The sequence below is a fragment of the Bos indicus genome, chromosome 3 (assembly GCF_029378745.1).
Source record: "Bos indicus isolate NIAB-ARS_2022 breed Sahiwal x Tharparkar chromosome 3, NIAB-ARS_B.indTharparkar_mat_pri_1.0, whole genome shotgun sequence".
Lineage (NCBI taxonomy): Eukaryota > Metazoa > Chordata > Mammalia > Artiodactyla > Bovidae > Bos > Bos indicus.
The window spans coordinates 99,951,567-99,975,015 of NC_091762.1; the positions used below are offsets into that span (position 1 = coordinate 99,951,567).

Here is a 23,449-nt window from a genome sequence, read left to right on the forward strand (position 1 = left end):
GCCAGTCAAAATGTTTATTGAACACATCACCCTGCTCCCCATGCTGGGATAATCTGGGAAGTCTGTGTACTGAGCAGCCACACAGAGAGACAACAAAGAAAACTTGTGGTGGGCTTCCAGGAGGAGGAGAAATAAGGCGGATCTGGTATTCATGAGAAGGAAGGAACATTGAGAGCAGACTTGGATGAAGATGTAGAAAGACCTCCAGGAGAAGGAGTGTCTTTTCACTTGGGTTCCATCTTGCTCTTGACCAAGGTCTCCACCTCCTTCATGAACCGGAGACACAGTTCCTCTTCCCATGGCAAAGCAATGCACTGCACAGCCACTGGAAGCCCCACAGATCCTCTCACCGCCTGCAGGGAGAGAGGGCCTATGGACTCAGAGCCTGCTTCCTGCTCACAGGCCCCTTGCCCATCCATCCTCACCACCCATAGGTGTGTATTAATCCAAATATCTCACTCCCAGTCTATATTAAAGTAGACATGTCCTGGATCTCAGAGTTCCAGGCTTCCTCAGCTCTCAGCAAAACCTGGAAAAACTGTTCTGCTTTGGCTACAATTCTCCAGGGTTAGGATGGAAAACTTGCTCCCTGTGTAGACAGCTGACTCTAAGGATGAAATATAACACTGAGTATTCACCCCGTGTTCTCAGCAAAGGAAAAGAGAATGTCCAAATCCCTGACCCAGGGCCTGATTGCACTTCTGCAAGGAAAGGGGTGCCTTGACTCCAAAACACAGCTCCAGGAACATGGGAGTTGAGCCTGAGTCCCTGCCATGAAAATCAAACATACTTGTAGGCATTCAAACATGTTTTCATTGCTTCAAGATGATACCATATACGCCCTTACTTGCCTTTGTCTCTGGAGCCAGGTCCCATGGCTTCGAGTCCTGGCTCCTTCAGTTCAGCTGGCTATATGGCTTTGGTCAAGTCCCTTAACCTATCTGTTCTTTCATTTCCTCATTTGGAAAACCTCATGGGACAGTTATGGGATTTAATGATTTAATATATATACAGCACTTTTAAACAGCTCTTGGAACAGAGTAAGAGCTCAAGACACATTAGATAGTATCGTTATTGTTATTTTCACAGAATTCAGGTCAGCAGTTCCACTGGGTAACTCTAGCACTAAAATCAATTTCCAGGAAAAATAAGTTACTTAATGTCTGACTCAGACACATGCATACTTTTCAGAGCCAGTTTCTCTCTTTCCCTCTCTCTCTTCCCCTCTCTCACCCTAGTCAGGGCTGTTATTTTAGACCATGAATTCAATAGGTCCATAGAAATATTTCCTTTGTGAAGCCCTCTTTGAATTAGTAATAGCATTTATTCAACAGTTCCTACATACAGGGCATTATGCTAATTGCTTCACTTTTTTTCGATTTAACCTTTAACACAACCCCACAAAGTAAAAGTAGAATGAAAAGTGAAAGTGAAAGTCGCTCAGTCATGTCAGACTCTTTGCGACCCCATGGACTGTATATAGAGTCCATGGAATTCTCCAGGCCAGAATACTGGAGTGGGTAGTCTTTCCCTTCTTCAGGGGATCTTCCCAATCCAGGGATCGAACCCAGGTCTCCCACATTGCAGGCGGATTCTTTACCAACTGAGCCACCAGGGAAGCCCAAATTCTGTCTTCCTAGAGAAAAAAACTGTGTCCAGTTCAGTTACATAGTGACCTGCTAACAAGTACCTTCACCTTGTAACCTTCACAGTAACCTCCTAGCCTTCACCTTTCTTCACCACCCCTGTCTCTGGGATCGACCTTCCCTACAGAAGTGTCGAGGAAGCCACTGCTTTTGCACAGTGGTTCTCCCCTCACGAGGACAGAGGCTGACTTGGAGGTCAAAATAGTGTGTCTTCAGTGATGGGGTGAAACTGTAACTGAGGTGGTAAAGAGAAACACTAAGAGGGACCAGCCCCACCCTACCCCAACAGCAGGAGAGGCAGAGAGGGAAACTGACCTCCTGGAAACTTTTGTCGACGTGATCTCTGTAGTAGCCTCTGTAGAAGGCCAGTTCCTTCTCGTCCTGTGGCGTCACGGTGGTGACAGGCACCACGCCGGCAGGGAAGTTCAGGAGGTTGTAAAGGCCCAAGTAGAAACTGCTTGCTGTAGGAAGATCCAGGTAAGCTCAGGAAAATGATCAGCTCAGAAAAGACTCAGGGGACTTCCCTAATGGCCCAGTAGTTAAGAATCCTCCTTGCAATGCAGGGGATGTGGGTTCGATCCCTGGTCAGAGAACTAAGAGCCCCTATCCCTCGGAGCAACTGAGCCCAAGCACTACAACCAGAGAGGCTGTGTGCTGCAACGAAAGATCGCACATGACACATGAGAACTCGGAGTGCTGCAACCAAGACCGGAGGCAGCCAAATAAATAATTGATTAAGACAGGAGGGACAGAATGTGAGTGGGTCCCTCCTTGGGATCTTTCTTGGAACTGCAGCCTTCTGCTTGCAATAGCTGTTTCAATGCAGGGAGTCGGTCTAACAGTTGCCTACTGCTCCCCACAGTGGAGGGAAGGAGAGAGTCAGAATCTGCTCTGTGCAGATGGCCAAAAAGCACATGAAAAGATACTCGACATCACTAATTACTAGGGAAAGGCAAATCAAAACTACAATGAGGTATCACCACACACAGGTCAGAATGGCCATCACCAAAAACTCTACAAAAAATAAATGCTGGAGAGGATACGGAGAAAAGGGGACCCTCCTATCTACACTGTTGGTATGAATGTAAATCAGTGCAACCACAATGGAGAACAGTATGGAGGTTCCTTAAAAAGTTAAAATAGAGCTATTCTATGATCCAGCAATCCCACTCCTGGGCATATATGCAGAGAAATCCATAATTCAAAAAGATGCATGCACCTCAGTGTTCATCACAGCACTATTTAGAGTAGCCAAGATATGGACAAGTCTAAATGTCTATTGACGGAGGAATGGATAAAGAAGATGTGATATGTACATACAATGGAATATTATGCAGCCATAAAAGAACAAAATTATGTCATTTGCTACATGGATGGACCTAGAGATTGTCATACTGAGTGAAGTAAGTCAGACACAGAAGGACAAATACCATATGATATCGCTTATATGTGGATTCTAAAACAAATAATACAAAAGAACTTATTTGTGAAACAGAAATGGAGTCCTGAATATAGAAAACAAACTTATGGTCATCAAAAGGGTGGGGAAGGGATAAATTGGGAGATTTGGATTGACTTATACAGTGGAAGTGACAAATAGATTCACAGGATTAGATCTGAGGAGTGCCTGAAGAACTACGGATGGAGGTTTGTGACACTGTACAGGAGGCAGTGATCAAACCAGCCCCAAGAAAAAGAAATGCAAAAAGGCAAAATGGTTGTCGGAGGAGGCCTTACAAATAGCTGAGAAAAGAGGAAAAGCAAAAGGCAAAGGAGAGAAGGATATATCCATGTGAATGCAGAGTTCCAAAGAATAGCAAAGAGAGATAAGAAAGCCTTCCTCAGAGATCAATGCAAAGAAATAGAGGAAAACAATAGAATGGGAAAGACTAGAGATTTCTTCAAGCAAATTAGATACCAAGGGAACATTTCATGCAAAGATGGGCTCAATAAAGGATAGAAAAGGTATGGACCTAACAGAAGCAGAAGATATTAAGAAGAAGTGGCAAGAATACACAGAAGAACTATACAAAAAAGATCTTAATGATCCAGATAACCACAATGGTGTGATCACTCACCTAGAGCCAAACATCCTGGAATGTGAAGTCAAGTGGGCCTTAGAAAGCATCACTACAAACAAAGCTAGTGGAGGTGATGGAATTTCAGCTGAGCTATTTCAAATCCTGAAAGATGATGCTGTGAAAGTGCTGCACTCAATATGCCAGCAAATTTGGAAAACTCAGCAGTGGCCACAGGCCTGGAAAAGGTCAGTTTTCATCCCAATCCCAAAGAAAGGCAATGCCAAAGAATGCTCAAACTACCACATAATTACACTCATCTCACATGCTAGCAAAGTAATGCTCAAAATTCTCTAAACAAGGCTTCAGCAGTATGTGAACTGAGAACCTCCAGATGTTCACGCTGGATTTAGAAAAGGCAGAAAAGCCAGAGATTAAACTGCAAATATCTGTTGGATCACAGAAAAAGCAAGATAATTCCAAAAAAACTTCTACTTCTGCTTCATTGACTACACCAAAGCCTTTGACTGTGTGGATCACAACAAACTGGACAATTCTTAAAGAGACAGGAATACCAGACCACCTTACCTGCCTCCTGAGAAATCTATGCAGGTCAAAAAGCAATAGTTAGAAACAGTCATGGAACAAAGATATTGTTCCAAATCGGGAAAGGGCTGTATATTGTCACCCTGCTTATTTAACTTATATACAGAGTACATCATGTGAAATACTGGGCTGGATGAAGCACAAGCTGGAATTAAGACTGCCGGGAGAAATATCAATAACTTCACATATGCAGATGACACCACCTTTATGGCAGAGAGCGAAGAGGAACTAAAAAGCTTCTTGATGAACGTGAAAGAGGAGAGTGAAAAAGATGCCTTAAAACTCAACACTCATAAAACTAAGATCATGGCATCTGTTCCCATCACTTCATGGGAAATAGATGGGGAAACAATGGAAACAGTGACAGACTTTATTTTTGGGGCTCCAAAATCACTGCAGATGGTGATTGCAGCCATGAATTAAAAGACGCTTGCTCCTTAGAAGAAAAGCTATGACAAACCTAGACAGCATATTAAAAAGCAGAGGCATTATTTTGCCAACAAAGGTCCATCTAGTCAAAGCTATGGTTTTTCCAGTACTCATGTATGGATGTGAGAATTGGACTATGAAGAAAGCTGAGTGCCAAAGAATTGATGCTTTTAAACTGTGGTGTTGGAGAAGACTCTTGAGAGTCCCTTGGACTGCGAGGAGATCTAACCAGTCAATACAAAGGAAATCAGGCCTGAATATTCATTGGAAGGACTGATGCTGAAGCTGAAGTTCCAATAATTTGGCCACCTGATGTGAAGAACTGGCTCACTGGAAAAGACCCTGATGCTAGGAAAGATTGAAGGCAAGAGAAGGGGATGACAGAGGAAAAGAAGGTTGGGTGGCTTCACCGACTCTGTAGACGTGAGTTTGAGCAAGCTCCGGGAGTTGATGATGGACAGGGAAGCCTGACATGCTGCAGTCCATGGGTCGCAAAGAGTCAGACATGACTTAACCGATGCACACTACTGTATGTAAAATATATAACAAATAAGAACCGGCTGCATAGCACAGGGAACTCTACTCAGTACTCTGTAATGGCCTATGTGGGAAAAGAATCTAAAAAAACAGAGTGGGTATATGTATGTGTGTTAGTTGTTCAGTCGTGTCCATATCTTTGAGACCCCATGGACTGTAGCCGGCTAGGCTCCTCAGTCCATGGGTTTCTCCAGGCAAGAGAACTGGAGTGGGTTGCCACTCTTCTCCAGGGGTCAAACCTGGGTCTCTTGCATTGAAGGCAGATTCTTTACCATCTGTGCCACCAGGGAAGCCCCCCGGCCTCATTACATTGTTTTGGTTTTTTTTTAATTTTTTAAAAATTTGAGTCAGTTGTGGCTCACAGGGTATACATATATATTTACTTTGCTATACACCTGAAACTAAGGCAGCTTTGTAAATCACTATATGCCAATAATTTTTTTTTAATAAAAAGAATCCACACTGCAAAGCCTTACTCAGTGCCAGGCACTGCACTCCCCTCTCTACACTGCTGAGTCCTTGACTCCTCCCCTCCTCTGTGAGATGAGGATTACTAGTCCCCGTGTACAAATGGGAAACCAAGGAGGCAGACAGATACACAGCTAGTGGCTGGCAGAGGATGCAGCCATGCCCTCCAGTACTCAGGGCTCCAAGAGGGCTGGAGTGCAATCCTGAGTTGAAAAGGTAGCTCCTCCCAGCAGCCACCTGTGTGCAGGGAGTGAGAATCAGAGTGTCAGGGAGGTAGACAGAAGACGCTAGAGCAGAGCCAAGTGTGGGTTATGCCTTGGGCAACCACTGTAGGGGGACCCAGAGGAGAGGAGCCCAGGCTTGACGGGGGTTTGCATTCTGCGTGGCATCGCCTCTGAGACCTGCACCTGCGCTACACATGGGTGGCTGCCCTGTGTTGAGGCTTGCTGGCATCTGCAGGTGGGCTGCTGGGCTGAGGGCACCTCTGGAAGTGAGGCTGCAGAAAGCATGTTAAGAGTGAATGGATATGCTAAGAGAAAGAAGTCAGACCCCTGCGCCTCATACCTTTTGATTTTACTTATGTGAAATCCTAGATGAGGCAAAACTATAGTGACAGAAAGCAGACGAGTGGTGGCATGAAACGCAACAAAATATGAGGGAAATTTGGCTAATGATGGAAATAGTCTCTATTGTGATTAGGTGGTGGAGGAGAAAGGGAAGACAGAGGATGAGATTCTTGGATGGCATTACCAACTTGATGGACATGAATTTGAACAAGCTCTGGGAGTTTGATGGACAGGGAAGCCTGGCGTGCTGCAGTCCATGGGGTTGCAGAGTTGGACATGATTGAGCGACTGAACTGATACATGTATACATACATATGTTAAAATTCACCAAGTTACTTAAAACTAGTGAATTTTATCTCATGTAAATTATACTTCAATAAAGTTCATTTAAAATGTGAATGGAGGGACTTCCCTGGTGATCCAGTGGCTAAGACTCTGTGCTCCCAGGGCAAAAGGCCCAGGTTCGATCCCCGGTCAGGAAACTAGGTCCTGCATGATGCGACTAAGATCCAGTGCAGTGAAATAAATTAAAAAAAAATTTTTTTTAAGTGAATGGAGGAAATCCCCTGGTGGTCCAGTGGTTAGGACTCCATGCTTCCACTGCAGGGGGCACAGGTGCGGTCCCTGGTCAGAGATCAGGGATCTCTGATAAGATCCCAGAAACTTCACAATAAAGCCAAAACAAACGTACAAACAAACAAAGGGAATGAAAATTGGTAGGGACTGGTAACAGGTACGGGGTTTCTTTTCAGGATGATTAAAATGTTCTGGAACCAGACAGTGGTGGTGGTTGCATGACATTCTGAATATACTAGAAACCACTGAGTTGTACGCTTTAAATGGCGAATTTATGTTATCTGAATTTTATCTCCATTTAAGACAAAATTTTTAAATAGTAACTAACATCAGAGGTAAAGGCCAGAGGCTGTGGGAGGGCTCAGAAGTCCTGGACATCACAGCCCCACCCCCACCCTGCTCCCTGCCAGGGACCCGGTGTTCGCTCACCTTGCACCTTGGCAGGATAGCCAACATAGAAGGCGGGGTCCAGAGCTGGAGACAGCAGCACATCCAGGTCCAGGGACCTCCACTTGGCTATGAACTCTTGCTGATATTCCTGCAGGAATAGTGGCAGGCGGGAAAGGTGAGACTGGCAGAGGTCACTGTTTGCAGGACAAAATCAGATGCTGCCAGGCTGAGTCAGGTCAAACACCAGAAAGAATTCCCAGGCTGTGAGGTGCAGACTGAGATGGGGGTGGGGCGGGGGGAAGTCAGGGTTTTCCCAGGGGCCAAGGAGGAGGGATGAGAAGGACAGTCTCAAGCCACAGTGATCTGGGGACAATGTATCATCCTGGCCCCAAGGAGACAGACTACATTAACCTCCTGGTCATCACCCGGGTGCAGCTGAGCCTCCCCTGAAGGCCAACACAGAGATCTACCATCTACTGGGCTACTCCTGTTGCCACCCAGGGGTCTGCTGCCCCAGTTCTGGCAGTACCTCAAGGTCTCCCCAGGCATGTATTACCTCCACTGCTGTGTGCTGCTCCCACAGTTTCTTGGGTGTCCTGGGGAATGAGGAAGAAGGAGAAGTCCAAAGGTCAGCATGGGAGGACTGCTTTTTATACAAACGGGGACATGATACCCAGGAGGCAAGTTCTGGACTCTATGCAGGCTGCAAATCAGCTGGTGGACTGGGAATCACCCTGTATCTTGTCCCCTGGCCAATATCCATTACCTGTCCAATGTTCCTAAGAGGACCCATCCCCTGGTCAAAGCCCCAACACCTGTGACAGGGACCCACAGGCTCCCTCGAAACCCCAGGTCCTTTCCCCTAAACTGTGAGGCCCCAAGTCAACCCTCAGGCTGCTCCAGCCCCAGTTCTAACCAGCCCCTTAATTCCAAGCCCACCAGGCCAAGTCCAACAGCAAACCCAAACCAGACTCCTCTCCCAATCATATCCCCACCCCAACTCCAATCTTAACCCCAACCCTGACCCAAAGCTAACTTCAACTCAGGCCCAACTTTTGTCCCAATCTAACTCAGTTCTAGTGTGTACTCAGAGTTCAAGTCCAACTAAAACCCCAGTCCCACCCAAAAGTCTAAATTTAACCCCATGTCGGGCATGATTCTAAAGCCCTAATTAGATTCCAAAACCTTAAACAGCCCTGCTCACAGTGGACAAGGCCCCCAGCCACATGACCCTCACCCAGCTCCCAAGGAAACCCCTTGTGAATTGGACCTGAGGAGGCTTGATCACTTACCCTACTCCACACAACCTTTCTAAACTCTGGCTAGCCCGGGGCTCCTGGAGGTGGGGACAGAGGGGGAGGGCACTTTCAGAAACCATAGGGCAATGCTACCTGCCCGGGACAGAGGTCTGGGAAGAGAAACTCTGCCCCGCTCCCCGCCGAGCCCCTGACCACAGCACCAAACCCTGATCCCCCTCTCTAAATCCCCTTCCCTCTCGCTGAAGCTCCATCTCTTTGAGCTTCTCTGAAGCCCCCCTCCCTCTCTGACAGCATTGCTCTTTTGGCCCCCATCTCCCGTCTTTCAGTTCCTCTCCCATTGAGCCTTTCTCTGAACCACCACATTCTCTGGGCCTCATCTTCCTCTCTGACCTGACCCCCACCCCCACCCCACCCTTCACCCCCAAGGGAGCCCCCTCCCCTTTCTGAGCCCCATGTCCTCTCTGGGCCCCTCCCCCCTCCAGCCCCTCCCACTCTGAACACACACTCACGAAATACTTCCAGATCCAGGCCAAGAAACGTTTGAGTGAGTTTGGCAACCTGAGAGAGGTGACTGTGTTCTTCATGGAGGGGTCCACAATGTCCCCCTTACTGAGGAACCACAGACACACAGCTGGTCAGTTATGGCCTTCAGCTGGCCATCACCCAGCCATCAGCTTCCCCTCCCTAGATAAGCTACAGAGAGAGGTTTGACCCAAAGAAATACTCTGTTCCCAGCAGCACCACCCCAGAACATGTGCATCCTGAAGGCAGGGCTTGGTTGGGTGACTTGCTGCTTACCGTCACACAAGGAGCCAGAGGCACCAAAGGAGCCCAGGCCTGCAGCTCCCCACCTAGGGCTCAGGCTGCCACAGCCCCTTCCTCAACCCCATTTCCATCACACCCCACATCTGAGTCCCAGCAGACATACAGTTTCTCCAGAAGGCTGGCCCCTCCATCAGCCAACAGACTCCCTGTGTACAGGTGAAAGAAGGCATACTCTGTTCGGGGGACAGAGAAGGGGATGACCTGGGGAGAGAGAGGCCGAGTCAGGGCCTGGAGCTCCTCCTGCTCTGCCCCATGTTCTCTCTGCATCTCTCAGGATTTAAAGAGAGAATACCACATTGGGAAGCCTTTGTGCTCTGCCCACTCTCTCACCCCCACACAGTGATGAGGCAGAATTTGAGCTGCTTGCTTAACTGTGATCCAGCCCCTTGCCAAGTGCTTTATTGGGAGCTCATTCAATCATCATGGCCACCCAGTGCGGTAGCAACCTGAGGCTCATAGAGATGAAGAGACTGGCTCAGCAACTCTCAAAGGGGTGGCGGGGCAGGGACAAGCCACTGGGGCATGGGAAGTAGGGGAAGAAGAGGGGCACTCTGAGGACAAGAGGCTCCTTACAGCCATTTGATGGAGACAACAGAAACCCAAGCTCTAGGAATTATAGGAGTGAGTCTCAGAGTTCCCGCTACTGAAGGGGGATGCCTTCCTCACAGGATGGGACCCACCCTGCCCCAACCTCCACTCCATCAGTCTCCAGGAAGCCTAGGGGAAACACAGTGATCTCACTAGCACAAACTCAGATGTAACCTTCCTCTCCAAGAATGGACCAACCCAGCATTCTCACTGATCTGGTCTCCCTCCCAAGGGCCAAGTAAGCCTACCTGGTGTCCTGCATCCCGGAGCAGCCTGGATGTGAGCTTCACAGCCCTGGCCATACTAGGTGATGGCTGGGTGAAGCCATCTGATTCGTAGTAGCCAATTCGAAGGGGACGGTTACTGGAGTACACCTTGGGGAAAGAGGGGCTGGGTTAGGGGAGATTGGCCAGAAGACAAGGTGGCCTCATTCCAAGGGCCCCTTGAAGCCTCCCTATATACTCTCCAGGGTTTAGGTCCTCTGAAGAACTCTCCAGAAGAGGAAGAAATGGATGGGGACATGACTGATTGGGTAGCTGAAGTGGATAGTTAAACAGATTCACGAATGAATGGGTGGGTGTATGAGATAGTGAATGGGTGAGTGGGCAAGGGTTAAACAGATAAATGGGTGGGTGGATAAATGAATGGATGGAGGTGAGTGGGCAGGCAGGCAAGTAAGTACATGAATAGACACAAATATCTTAAAGCCAAAGAAGGGTCAGGAGAAGAGGATGAAGAGACCAATAGAGGCGAATAACAAATAACAGACAGTGACCACAGGCTGATTGTACTATAATATGTGTAGGGAATCAGATGAATAGATACTGGCTGATCAGTAGACAGAGGCTCTCCCTATGCAGCAGATCCTGGAGTCAGATAGGGCTGGGTTCCAAGCCACTATGTGATCATCAGAAAGTCATTTCATTTCCCTTCAGCTTCCTCACTTGTAAATGGGAGGAGTGATGCTCATTCTATAGAGTGAGTGTTAGGATGAACTACAAACAGCCACCACATAGTAGGTACCAATAAATTTTCCTGAGTGAGTTAATGCAAAAATGAAGAGTCAGAGTTAGAAGGGTCTGCAGCAAAATTCTGTTTCTACATCTTCATTGTACCAATGTGGAGGCTGAGGCCTAGAGAAGAGATGTGACTTGGTCAGGGTTACCTAGAGGCCTAACAGCCCAGCTTCCCTTGATACCAGGCTCTCTACACCACACTTGCTGAGTTTACTGCCCCTGTGTGTTGGGCAAATGATGATGGAGTCCCTCTCTGGGGTAATATCATCTATGGCTCCAGGTGGCACAGAAGCCAAAGCAGCTGGCATCTGGTCGGGTTGGGGAATGAACTGACTGAGCATGTGGGCTTCCCGCTCAGTACACTTGGGCTGGAAAAGGAGGGCTTCACAGGGAATGGTCCTAGTGGCTGGCTGTTGAGGACTGAAGGGAGAGGAGAGGGAGCCCTCCAGGCCTGCTCCCTACCCAGCTCACCTCCTCCCTGAAGGGCAGGAAGGGCACGGTGGGGTCCAATCGGTGCATGTGTTCACTCAGCAGCGCTCGCAGGCACAGTGCCAGGCTCTCCACGTCCCAGGCCAAGGGGCCAGCCACTGTGACCACTGTACAGAGGGGGTGGAAAGAGGCAGACATGCTGCATCCTTTCTGCTTTGGGGACCCACACTGCCTGGCCTCAGAGGGTGGGACCCAGGGCCATGATCAGGGCAAAGTGAAGAGGCCCTGGGGCTGTCTTGGGTCAGGGGTTGAGAATGAGTGGAGTTGGCAGACTAGCTCAAACAAACTTCCAGCCTGAAGGGAGATTTTCCTCTGGGGCAGAACACTAGGAGACCAGCAAGTGAGGTGAAAGCTAAAGAACAGGAAGCACCTCTCCAAGGGGCAAGAGTCACTAGACTAGAAAGCCAAGCAGAACCTTCCCCCATATTCCTTGGTCACTGGTGGGGCTGGTCTGTCTGAGATACAGTGAAATGTCCTTGGGAGAAAGGCAAGCAGGTTGCCTTTGAATGGATATGGCCAACACAGACAAGAGCTTACCTGCTTTCCTGCCCTTGACAGCTGAGGCAACTCCGGAGTTGCTGCAAAACCCCACCCACCCAGAGCCCAGCTCAGCACCTGAAGGGAAGGACTTAGGTGCCAAAGAGGCTTGAACACCCAGCCAGTGCACTCCCCCAGGGCCCAGAACACAAGAATAAGAGCTGCCTCAACCCTCCCATGACTCTTTACTGAATAAATATGAGCCCTTTTACTGCCCTTCAAGGCTCTAAATTATCAACTCTTTCCATAATTTCCCTTTCTAGCCCTTCCACACATACTCACACATTGCTCCAGGCAAAATAGGCTGCTTATAGAATTACAGCCTTCTAGATGCTACTTGATGGACATGAGTTTGAGCAAGCTCCAGGAGTTGGTGATGGACAGGGAAGCCTGGCATGCTGCAGTCCATGGGGTAACAAAGAGTCGGACACAGCTGAGCAACTGAACTGAAGATGCTTCTCCAACTCTGCATGTCCATCCTTCAAAACCAAGCTCAAATGCTGCATCTTCCAGGAAGCCTTCCCTGCCTTTGACCTGCTTCTAAAAGTGTAAAATCTTGGCCTTTAATAAATTCTATTGAAGAAAATGTCAACTTCATCCCTCTCTTTGACCCTCTCTTAAGCCTGGATTCAGTTCAGTTCAGTCGCTCAGTCGTGTCCGACTCTGCGACCCCATGGACGGCAGCACACCAGGCCTCCCTGTCCATCAACAACTCCTGGAGTTTACCCAAACTCATGTCCATTGAGTCGGTGATGCCATCCAACCATCTCATCCTCTGTCATCCCCTTCTCTTCCTGCCTTCAATCTTGCCCAGCATCAGGGTCTTTTTAAATGAGTCAGCTCTTTGCACCAGGTATAAGCCAGTTGGATGTTAAAGAGCACAACAGGGCTTGGGGCTGGGTCTGAGAGTGTTCTGTGTCCCTGCATAGGGCCACACAGTGTAGGTAGTCGGAGTGGGGTTGAAATATGGGTGGATGGGTGGATAGATGTATGAGTGAGTGCAAAACAGATGAAAAAATTAATGGAAATATGGATGGATTGGTGGCTGGATGGATGAATGGAGGCAAACGTGGATTGATGGATGGCTAGTTGAGTAGGTGGATGGAGAGATAAATGTCCGACTGAATGAATAAATGAATGGAAGGCAGGATGTAAGTTCTTCAAAGGCTTGGATATTGTCCATTTTGTTCACTGATGCATCCCAAGTTCAGTGTCTGGCACAGAGTAAACACTCAATAAATATTTGTCAAATAAATTAAATGGCAGATGAATGGTGAAATTGTTTGATGGATAGAAACTGGGATGGCGACTGCATGGATGCATGAATGGATGAGAAATTGATATAGATGGATAAATGGATGGATTGATGTATGAGGAAGGAAAAGGGGGGTAGCTGAGCAGATGGATGGATGAATGAATTAGTGAAATAATGAATGAGTGGACAGTCTATCCCACTCCCTCTTGTACCAAACACGGTGTGTTTAGCTGCGGGGCTGAGGCAGGAGTTACTGGAAGCCCTCCTACCTTGTCCACTTCCCCTACTACTGAGCTACTGAGAATCATTATATGGACAAGACCCCTAGTTTCTCCAGGCTGGGCTGAGCCTACACAGGCCCCCCCCCCACCAAGTACCTGAGGCGGTATCCTGTGACCCGGATACCACAGGCACCACAAAAGCTGGCTGGAATACGGATACTGCCTCCGGTGTCGGTACCCATGCCCAGGATGGAACCCCCTTTTGCCAGGAGAGCTCCTTCACCCCCCGAGGAGCCCCCAGATGTCTTCTTTAAGTTCTGAGGGTTCAGAGTCTGTCCATAGATGGGGTTGCTGCAATCAAAGCTGAGGGAAGCAGAAGAAATGGGGCTGGGAGGGGAAGGTATAACTGGAGAAGACTGCTCTGCCCATAGAGAGGCCAACCTCCCTCAGAGTCAGCCCCAGGACTGGTGAGCTCCTGCCACGGGCCAGGAACCTCCTGGTGTCCCTTCAGTTGAGGCGAGAAGCTGCTGTTGCAGGGGAGACCAACCAGGACTCCTAAAAGGAGGATCAAGGAGCCAGCAGTTCTGCTGGATAGTGGGGAACAGGTTACAAGAACAGATAGAAATGGATACCCTACCGGCTGAGTGGGGTGGGAGGAGAATAGGTTATGAGAACAATTAAAGAGCTGGAGTAGAAACAAAGATGTAACTTTTCAGTACATCTGGGCCTGAGGGCCCTTAAAGACCATGGAGTCCACACACATGTTGTCAGATAAGGACACTGAGGCTCAGAGGGCAGAAGAGACTTGCCCAAGAGCCTCCGTCCCAAAGTCTACATGACCAGCCCCCACCTCACCCTCAGCCCTTCAGCGACAGCTTCATCCTGGGCCCAGCCTTGGACCCAACCCCAGTCCCAGCCCCGGCCCCTGCCCCAGCCCGGGTTGGCCTGCCTGTTGCAGAGACCTGAGCAGCGTCTGGGAGATGTTGGTCTTAACAAAGGGAATAGCTCCCTGAGCCTTTAACACTTTCACGATGACTCCATCCTTGGCTGCCGGCTTCTCCAGGAACTGGGCCAGGCCACACGTAGAGTCATGGCCCTGCAGGGAAGTGACACAAGCTCCAGCCCCTGGGGGTCAGAGTGGAACAAGCCACCAAACAGATTATCTCCGGCACTCCACTCCGCTCCCAAGCATTCTCTCTCCTGCTGAGTTGCAGGTGCTACACCCTTAGGATTCATGAGTGACAGGAGAGATCAATGGTGAAGAGATTGGGTTTGGGAGCCTGACTGCTGGTTTGGTTTCCAGCTGGCCACTTTCTAACCATGGGGCCTAGATTGGGCAAGTAACTTGCCCAATGTCACACACTCAGGTGCTCACATGTACACATGCACGTGTATCCCCAGGGCTCACCATGCAGTCATAGACGTCCTTGAGGCTGATGGGGACCCCATAGAGGAGTCCTCGCTCACTCTTCTTGAGTTTCTTCAATGCCTGCAATTGTTCCTCACATTCATCTAGGAAATCTGTCAGGCAATTCACCTCCTGGTGTACCTTCATTGCCTGAGCATCATTGAGGGAAACCAGAGAGGGGCTCAGGGCGTGACCAGGTGCAGGATACTGAGTCACCCCAGCCCCTCTGCCCATCCTGACTCAGAGCAGAAGTGACAGATGACTGTGGCACAAGCTCCCTCCCAAGCTGGCTGCAGTGCCACAGGGTCACACCTGTCCCCCAACTATTCCACCCAGAGCCCCAAGATTGGGCTCTGACCAGAACCGCACCTCCTCTAGGTAACTGCAGAGGACACTCTCCAAACTCAGCTCATCAGCAAGCAGCTTCTGGACCAGCTTCTCCAGCGGCAGCTCCAGAATGGGCTTGGGGTCCAGCTCTGGCTCCTGCAGAGATGGGGGATATCACACTGCTCCACCCAGGGCCCTCCCACCATGAACATCATGCCCAGGTGGGCACAGAGTACCCATCACATGTTCCTGGGCCCATCCTTAGCTTTAAAGACATCTCCCAATCAGTCTCCAGGTTGGCATAAGAGCCCTCCAGGGGCACAAGTGTCCTCCTCTGTGTCAGCCTCCCCAGAGTCCAACCCCAGGGCCCAGTGCAGAGAAGGCCAGCCCCCTCCTCATGCAGCTATCCAACAGGGCCCCCCATGGAGTGGGAGGGACTCTACATGCACATCTTGGGATGCAGGGCTTATGAAAAGTGAGGCTCAGTTCTGTGAGGTTTGCCTTTAGGAGTCACCCCCTCCCCCAGCATCCCACCTTTCCGTCTTCTCCAGTCCTCCCACACCTGCCAATCTGACCTTGTGGAAAGGTCAGGGTGGCAGGAGAGCTGGGAGCCAGCCCTGACCACCTGGTCAGCCTAGCCCTGGTCAGTGGGGTAACGCAGGTGAACCCCTCCCCCTCCCGTGGCCTAGGTCTCCTCAGAGAGGAAAGTATCAGAATACAGTCATGAGTCAGCCATGCAGCGGAGCACAGACAAGCCCCCCAGCTGCCCTGAGCCCAGAAGCCTGAATCACCCTGAGGACTCCTAATCAAGGACCCAGCACACAGTGGGCATTCAAGAAGATGAAGTTGCCTCTTTTTGTCCTCCATGGTCCCAGCTGAGCCCCCGATGCCTTCAAGTTGGAATGTGGGTTGGGTGGGCCTTTCTCAGTCCTGGAGGGGACATAGGGAGACAGAGGGATTTTCCTGGGAGGTTGGGGCTTCAAGGCTTCTTGGATTCTTCCAGTCCTCATCTTATTCTCCTCTGTAGCATCTGACTGTTAAGAAACTTCCCTCTGGAAGTGCTCCATGCCCTCGACTCTCCTGACTTCCCTCTCCCTTCCAGCAATTCCTGCTCCGTCTCTTCTGACCCTCTTCCTCCAGTAAATGTTGGCCACCTCTCTCCCTACCTGTCTATCTTCTCTGGTGAACTCAGTGGCCAGTTCTCCCCATTTCTCCAGTCCAGACCTACTTCCCATCAGGCCTCAGGCCCATTTACCCACCCATGGAACATCATTTTTCTGTCAAACCTGTTCCTCTTCATGAGATTCCCAACCGATGACACTTGTGTCATCAACACAGTGAATCTCAGATCCCCTCACCCAAGTTCTGATCATGGCTAGATAAATACCAACACAATTACACATAAAATGTGTTACAACATTTAAATATATGTCGGGCCACCTTCCAAGAATTTTACAGATAATAATTTATATTATTCCTTGCAACAACTCTAAGAGGTAAGCCATGTGATTTTCTCATTTTACAGCAGAAGAAGGTGCTGAGGCACAGAGAGCTGTTTACCCAAGGATCTGGGTTCACTGGGCAGTGCAGTCCCAGCCACCATTCTCTTATCCACACTCAGTGCTGACAGGTGGCTCTGCCTCCTTCAAATCTCTCACTTCTGACTTCTCAGACTCCTTCCTGCCTAGAACCTTCTCTCTCTCTCAGTCTTCTTACAGCCTCCTCACTGGCCTCCCTGCCTCTAGTCTTCCCTACCAACCCAGCCTCTTCACTACGGCCAGGGTGATACTTGTAGTTGTTGTATTCAGTCCTCAGTCATGTCTGACTCTTTGTTACCCTTTGTATTGCAGTCCACCAGGCTCCTCCATTCATGGAATTTTCCAGGCAAGAATATTGGAGTGAGTTGCCATTTCCTCCGTCAGGGATTTTCCCCACCCAGGAGTGGAACCTGAATCTCTTGCATTTCCCGCTCTGGCAGGTAGATTCTTTATCTGCTGAGCTATTGGGAAAGCTCAAGAATACTGTGTGGATAGCCATTTCTTTGTCCAAGAGATCTTCCTGACCCAGGGATCGAAACTGTGTTTCCTGCATTGCAGGCTAGTTCTTTACCGCCTGAGCCATAACTATTTACATAAAACCCACGACATGTTCCTAGTGCAGTAAGTACTGGGTAACTGAGAATATTGGTGTATCTATATGTGAACACATTAGATGTTTATGGTGACCCTTGTAGAAAGAGAATGTTGTTGCAACTTCATTCTGAGGGCTCCCCTGGTGGCACCATGTGAACAAGTGCCCACCATCCATATAGACCCCTGAAGCCATTGCTCCCTGGCAGTTGTCCTTATGTGGCCACTGGTGAAAATGACAGCCTGCCAGGAACTGGGTAGAGGTGGGGAGAGAAGGCCAGGGTGGTGAGAATGGTGGCCCTGCAGGCCTCTGCTGGTACTGCCCCTATGCCAGCACTCCAGTGACATGGGGTGTGAGGCTTTCAAGGGTCCAAGAAAGCTTTTTACCAACCCTGATGAATGGAACAAATCTACTAGAACAAATTCACTGAAACTCACTAGAAACCCACTCAGCAAGGACAACATTATTGCTGAAATGAGAATATCATTTAGAAAATGCATGCTGTGTACCCAGGCACCACTGTCAAAATTATTAACTTGTGTACTATAATTATAATGATCATTCCATCATAGAGGTGAGTAGGTGCAGGCACAGAGGAATCATTTAAAATGTGAGCGTTAGAGTCAGGATTCGAACACAGTCAGTCCAGCACTGTCTTAACCACCACACTCTTAGCCCACAGGTTACACAGCTTCTCCCAAGGCTTGTAAGATTAGGGTCAATGAAATTTATATGAGATTCTAATAACAATGTTTATTGTTGAAAACAGAGATCCCTGAAGACTATATAAAATCTCAAAAGGTATCAGAAGAGCCAGGAATTCTGAGTGTCACTGCTACTGGTTCAGCAGAAGCTGAACAAAACTCAGCCTAAGAAATGATACATTAGTGTTGAAAGTTTCTACTTAATGAGACTGCAGGTCACCTAATGACCCAGCTTATTGAGAGAGCTTAATAAAGCTTTTAATAAAGCTCGAAAGATAGGGACATCTTCAAAAGATGATCATCACATCAGAAAAGCCCCACAAATTCTCAAAAGATCAACAAATTATTTGGAAATTATTACAATAATTTGATGAAAGAATTGAACTTCAACTTATATCACTTTTAAGCCATTTTAGTATACAGTTTAGAACAAATCACCCCTCCAGCCAAGCCCCACAGCTCCCAGGACAGCCGGCCTTCTGCACACTCCACTAGGGCCGCCTCCATGTGTGGTTTGAAAATCAAAGAAAATATACTTCAAAGTTTTTAGTAAATTGGTTATTAATCTTTCCAAAGTGGTCATTACATATGTTTAATATCAAAAAATCCCTCAACCTTCAGGGTGGTAGTTTCCACCTGAAGTGACCAGAGCCTCCTAGCCAACAGCCGTCAATCAGTAGATCCTACAAATATTATTTTCTAAGTGTTCTATAGCAGCAGTCCCCAGACTTTTTGGCACCAGGGACTGGTTTCATGAAGACAATTTTCCCATGGGTTTGGGTGTTGCAAGCAATGGGCAGAAGCTGTGAATACAGATGAGGCTTCGCTCACTCAGCTGCCACTCACCTCCTGCGCTGAGGTTCCAGGGGTTGGGGACACTCCCCGCCTCCCCACCACTTTGTAGAAACAGTGCCTTACCTCAGGCTTTTCTCTCTCTGGTACTGCCTTTCTTGTTCCCTCCTCCTTTTGAAACAGCTCCTACATATCCTTCAAGGCTTATTTCCAAAACCACTTTCTTGTGAAACCTTCCCCACACAACCGTCTCCGGGTAGCAGATCACCTCTCCTGCCAAGTCCCACAGCTTTGAGGGCATCTGACCTTTGCCACCATCCGCTGGATCATCGAAAAACCAAGAGAGTTCCAGAAAAACATCTATTTCTGCTTTATTGACTATGCCAAAGCCTTTGACTGTGTGGATCACAATAAACTGTGGAAAATTCTGAAAGAGATGGGCATGCCAGACCACCTGACCTGCCTCTTGAGAAATCTGTATGCAGGTCAGGAAGCAACAGTTAGAACTGGACATGGAACAACAGACTGGTTCCAAATAGGAAAAGGAGTACGTCAAGGCTGTATATTGTCACCCTGCTTATTTAACTTATATGCAGAGTACATCATGAGAAGTGCTGGACTGGAAGAAGCACAAGCTGGAATCAAGATTGCCGGGAGAAATATCAATAACCTCAGATATGCAGATGACACCACCCTTATGGCAGAAAGTGAAAAGGAATTAAAAAGCCTCTTGATGAAAGTGAAAGTGGAGAGTGAAAAATTGGCTTAAAGCTCAATATTCAGAAAATGAAGATCATGGCATCCGGTCCCATCACTTCATGGGAAATAGATGGGGAAACAGTGGAAACAGTGTCAGACTTTATTTTGGGGGGCTCCAAAATTACTGCAGATGGTGATTGCAGCCATGCAATTAAAAGACGCTTAGTCCTTGAAAGGAAAGTTATGACCAACCTAGATAGCATATTCAAAAGCAGAGACATTACTTTGCCAGCAAAGGTCCATCTAGTCAAGGCTATGGTTTTTCCTGTGGTCATGTATGGATGTGAGAGTTGGACTGTGAAGAAAGCTGAGCACCGAAGAATTGATGCTTTTGAACTGTGGTGTTGGAGAAGACTCTTGAGAGTCCCTTGGACTGCAAGGAGATCCAACCAGTCCATTCTAAAGGAGATCAGCCCTGGGTGTTCTTTGGAAGGAATGATGCTAAAGCTGAAACTCCAGTACTTTGGCCACCTCATGCGAAGAGTTGACTCATTGGAAAAGACTGATGCTGGGAGGGATTGGGGGCAGGAGGAGAAGGGGACGACAGAGGATGAGATGGCTGGATGGCATCACTGACTCGATGGACGTGAGTCTGAGTGAACTCCGGGAGTTGGTGATGGACAGGGAGGCCTGGCGTGCTGCGATTCATGGGGTCGCAAAGAGTCGGACACGACTGAGCGACTGAAGTGAAGTGAAGTGACCTTTGCCACTCTCAGCTGAACTGCCTGCCTCCCTTCATGGTTCTCGCAGCTCTGCTTCCATCACACCCCACCCAGACTAGGAGCCTCTTTAAGGCAAGCTTGGGTCAGATGTCAAATGTCAGATTACCTGAATAATGAATCTGTCCTCAGGGTCCAGCAGAGAAAGACCCAGGAGAATCCTTTGTAAAATGTTCCTAAATGGAACTGAATTGGATTTGTTTGAATCCTGTGAGGGTTTGACCTATGTTTCAGCCTCCCATCTGCCTGGATCAGAAAGCTGGTCAACTGACCTTGAGGGTAACCCTGGCAGAGGAGTGATCTGATTGGAAAGGTGTCCAGGACAGATCTGTATAACTTTGTTGGGAAGAGAATAAGGTGCTGAGAGCCAAGAGACTTTGGTTGGAGGCACCATGGGTGATCTCACTCCAAACCCTTTACAGTCTTCCAGCCACCCAGATACCCCTTTCCAGGTACCCAGCCTAATAACTACTTATCCCAAATATCCACACGTACACCAACCAGATGCCCAGTGACAGTGAATTCACTCAGTCATGTCCGACTCTTTGCGACTCCATGGACTGTAGCCTACCACGCTCCTCCATCCATGGGATTTTCCAGGCAAGAATACTGGAATGCGTTGCCATTTCCTTCTCCAGAGGATCTTCCTGACCCAGGAATCGAACCTGGGTCTCCCGCATTGTAGGCAGACGCTTTACTGTCTAAGCCACCAGGGAAGTCCAAGACACACCCAAAACCAGACATCCTCAAACACCAGACACAATCACATGGATACATACTCAACCAAACATACAGACCCAAACCAGCTACACATATCCAGATGAATATACCCCAATGAATAACACATGTACACTCAACCAGGCCCACACCAAGGCAAATAACCAAACACAAACAGCTCACAGCCAGATACACACCCAGCCAGCACACAGGAGGGACACACAAGCAGACCCTGGTGTTTGCAGTGAAGGAACCTAAAGCCGCCACTTTGCACAGATGGGGCCTCCCCGCACACACAGGAATCCTCTCCATCACGCGGCATCGCTGCAGCAACCCCATTAGCCCAGATTTCCTCCTCATCAACCAGGGAGGGGCAGCTGCTCTCTGGGGGCAGATTGATTTATCCAACTAATTAGCCCCAATTAATATTAATACACAGTCTCAGAAACTGCAGCAGCTAGGGCAGAGGAACTGTCCACCGGGGCCATCAATCACCATCCGGGGAGATGGCAAAGGACACTCAGGAACTCTGGAGCATGGGGATAGCACCTCAGGCACTACCCCAACCCCCACTCCCAGAAGGAGTCCACCACAGTCACCCAAGATACCACGAGCCCACCTCTCCTTGGGCAGATGGGGAATACAAGGCCCAGGAAAAGGATGGTCACATTGTGCAGGCTACCCAACAAACCACAGTCGCCGTGTAGAGTTGTCTCCATGCCTCTCCCTCCCCACTCTCTGCCGCTCTCGACAGGCTCCGCTCTCGACAGACACACCCACATCTCAACTGCCAGCCACAGTGAGTGCCTCATTGTCTTGCACCATTGGCCGTCAAACTGTCCAAGCCCCTGGGTGAGAAACATAGCTTCCGGGCAGACTCACAGATTTAGAAAACAAACTTAAGGTTGCCAGGGGGAAGGATGCAGGGAAAGGATAGTTAGGGAGTTCGGGATCGACACGTATGCACTGCTATATTTTAAATGGATAACCAACAAGGATCTACTGTATAGCATGGGAAACTCAGCTCAATGTTATACGGCGGGCTGTATGGAAGGGGAGTTGAGCGGAGAATGGACACACGGAGACATGCGTATACATGGCTGAGTCACTCTGAAATCCACCTGAAACTACCATAGCTATACCCCAATGTAAAATTAGGTTTAAAGGACAAAAAAATTAGTAAACTCAGATTCACTTCAGAGCCTGTGCTCTTAACAATTAAAGGAAAGAAACAAAGCTTCCTGTGAAGACCCCACCTTCAGTGATCCCCAGTGTTTTGCATCTGTCGTGTGCTCAGCAAAAATTTGCAGAACCCCCATGTGGGGGATGAAGGGGATGAGAGGCAGAATTTGAAGACCAGGGTCCTGTCCCAGTGGGGTCTAAGGGTGCTCAGGGGCTGAAAGAAGCCTGGCCTCCTACCTCCAGTTGCCTCCATCAGTTTTAGTTCAACAAATAGCCCAGGTAAATACCCACCATGCAGCCGAGCCCTGTGACAGGCACTGGAAGAAAGAGAAAACACACTGCCCCTGACCTCAAGGGGCTCAAAGGACACAGATGAAGGAGGAACTGATGGGGACACAAGAAGCCAGCTTAGGGAGCTGGCGGGGGGTGGGGGGTTGCTGCTCCCTGTCTTCTGAAGGAGATGAGGTCATGGGAGGAGCTCTGTCCTGAGGTGGGACCCACTATTGGGATTGAGGGTCAATGTCCACTCACCTGCTGCCGGAGACGTTCTGCCAGGGCTGCCATCCGCCTCAGAGCCTCCTCCCTACGCTTCTGCGCCCTGGGGATCTTGCTCCATGCTGGAGCCTGCCACCAGAAGAGCATGGTGGCCCCCAGCAAGACAACCCCTAGCAGGGCCACCGGGAGTAACACCACCAGCGAGTGAGATAGCCAGATCACCCCAGGCATTGTGGGACCCGTGCAGATGCACCAGCTGCTTCCTCAGGAAGGCTGCCTTTTTATTTATCAGCTCCACCCTCCCACGCCTGTTTCCCAAAGAGGCGGAGCCCCAGGTGTTGGCAGAACCTAACCTCATCCCATCTAGCCCTTACAGCCATCTGGACATGTCCTTATGCAAATAAAGTCCTCCGTTCCTCGGGCCAGGCAGATGAAGGGGCTGTGGCAGAAACTAGCCTGAAGAGGAGACCAGGACACCAGGTGGGCAGGTGACTAGGCTCTGATCCCACTTTCTTTACATTCTCCTCCCTCATCCCACCCACCCCTCAGACACCCCACCAGCACCCCAACCTGACCCTCTCCAGTTCTCAGTGGGTTGCTCCTATGGTTTCCTGTGGTCTGCAGGATAATCACCAACCCCCTTAACATGACTCTCAGGCCACAGGGAGGTGGACTGAACAGCCCACCTGCCCAGAATTAGCAGCTCACTCTGGGGGTATCTGAGGCCCAGGCAGGGAAGAAAGGAAGGGACACCTGGGGATGCAGGCAAAGTTCAGAAGGCATCCGTCCC

The 23,449-nt window shown here is 49.1% G+C and overlaps 1 protein-coding gene across 1 annotated transcript; it reads right to left on the reverse strand.

Annotated features, from left to right (window-relative positions):
* LOC109556884 (vitamin D3 hydroxylase-associated protein-like) lies at positions 1 to 23,167 on the reverse strand. Its single transcript, XM_070786603.1, has 15 exons — positions 22,696 to 23,167; positions 15,204 to 15,317; positions 14,835 to 14,984; positions 14,389 to 14,522; positions 13,583 to 13,789; positions 11,951 to 11,991; positions 11,396 to 11,520; positions 10,157 to 10,282; positions 9,424 to 9,521; positions 9,005 to 9,104; positions 8,529 to 8,572; positions 7,793 to 7,832; positions 7,276 to 7,384; positions 1,962 to 2,107; positions 1 to 353 (listed from the first exon to the last, which is right to left on the reverse strand). The coding sequence occupies exons 1-15, from the start codon at positions 22,888 to 22,890 to the stop codon at positions 225 to 227; spliced, it is 1,758 nt and encodes a 585-aa protein (XP_070642704.1). The 5' UTR covers positions 22,891 to 23,167; the 3' UTR covers positions 1 to 224.
* Between the last annotated feature and the right edge of the window lie 282 nt (positions 23,168 to 23,449).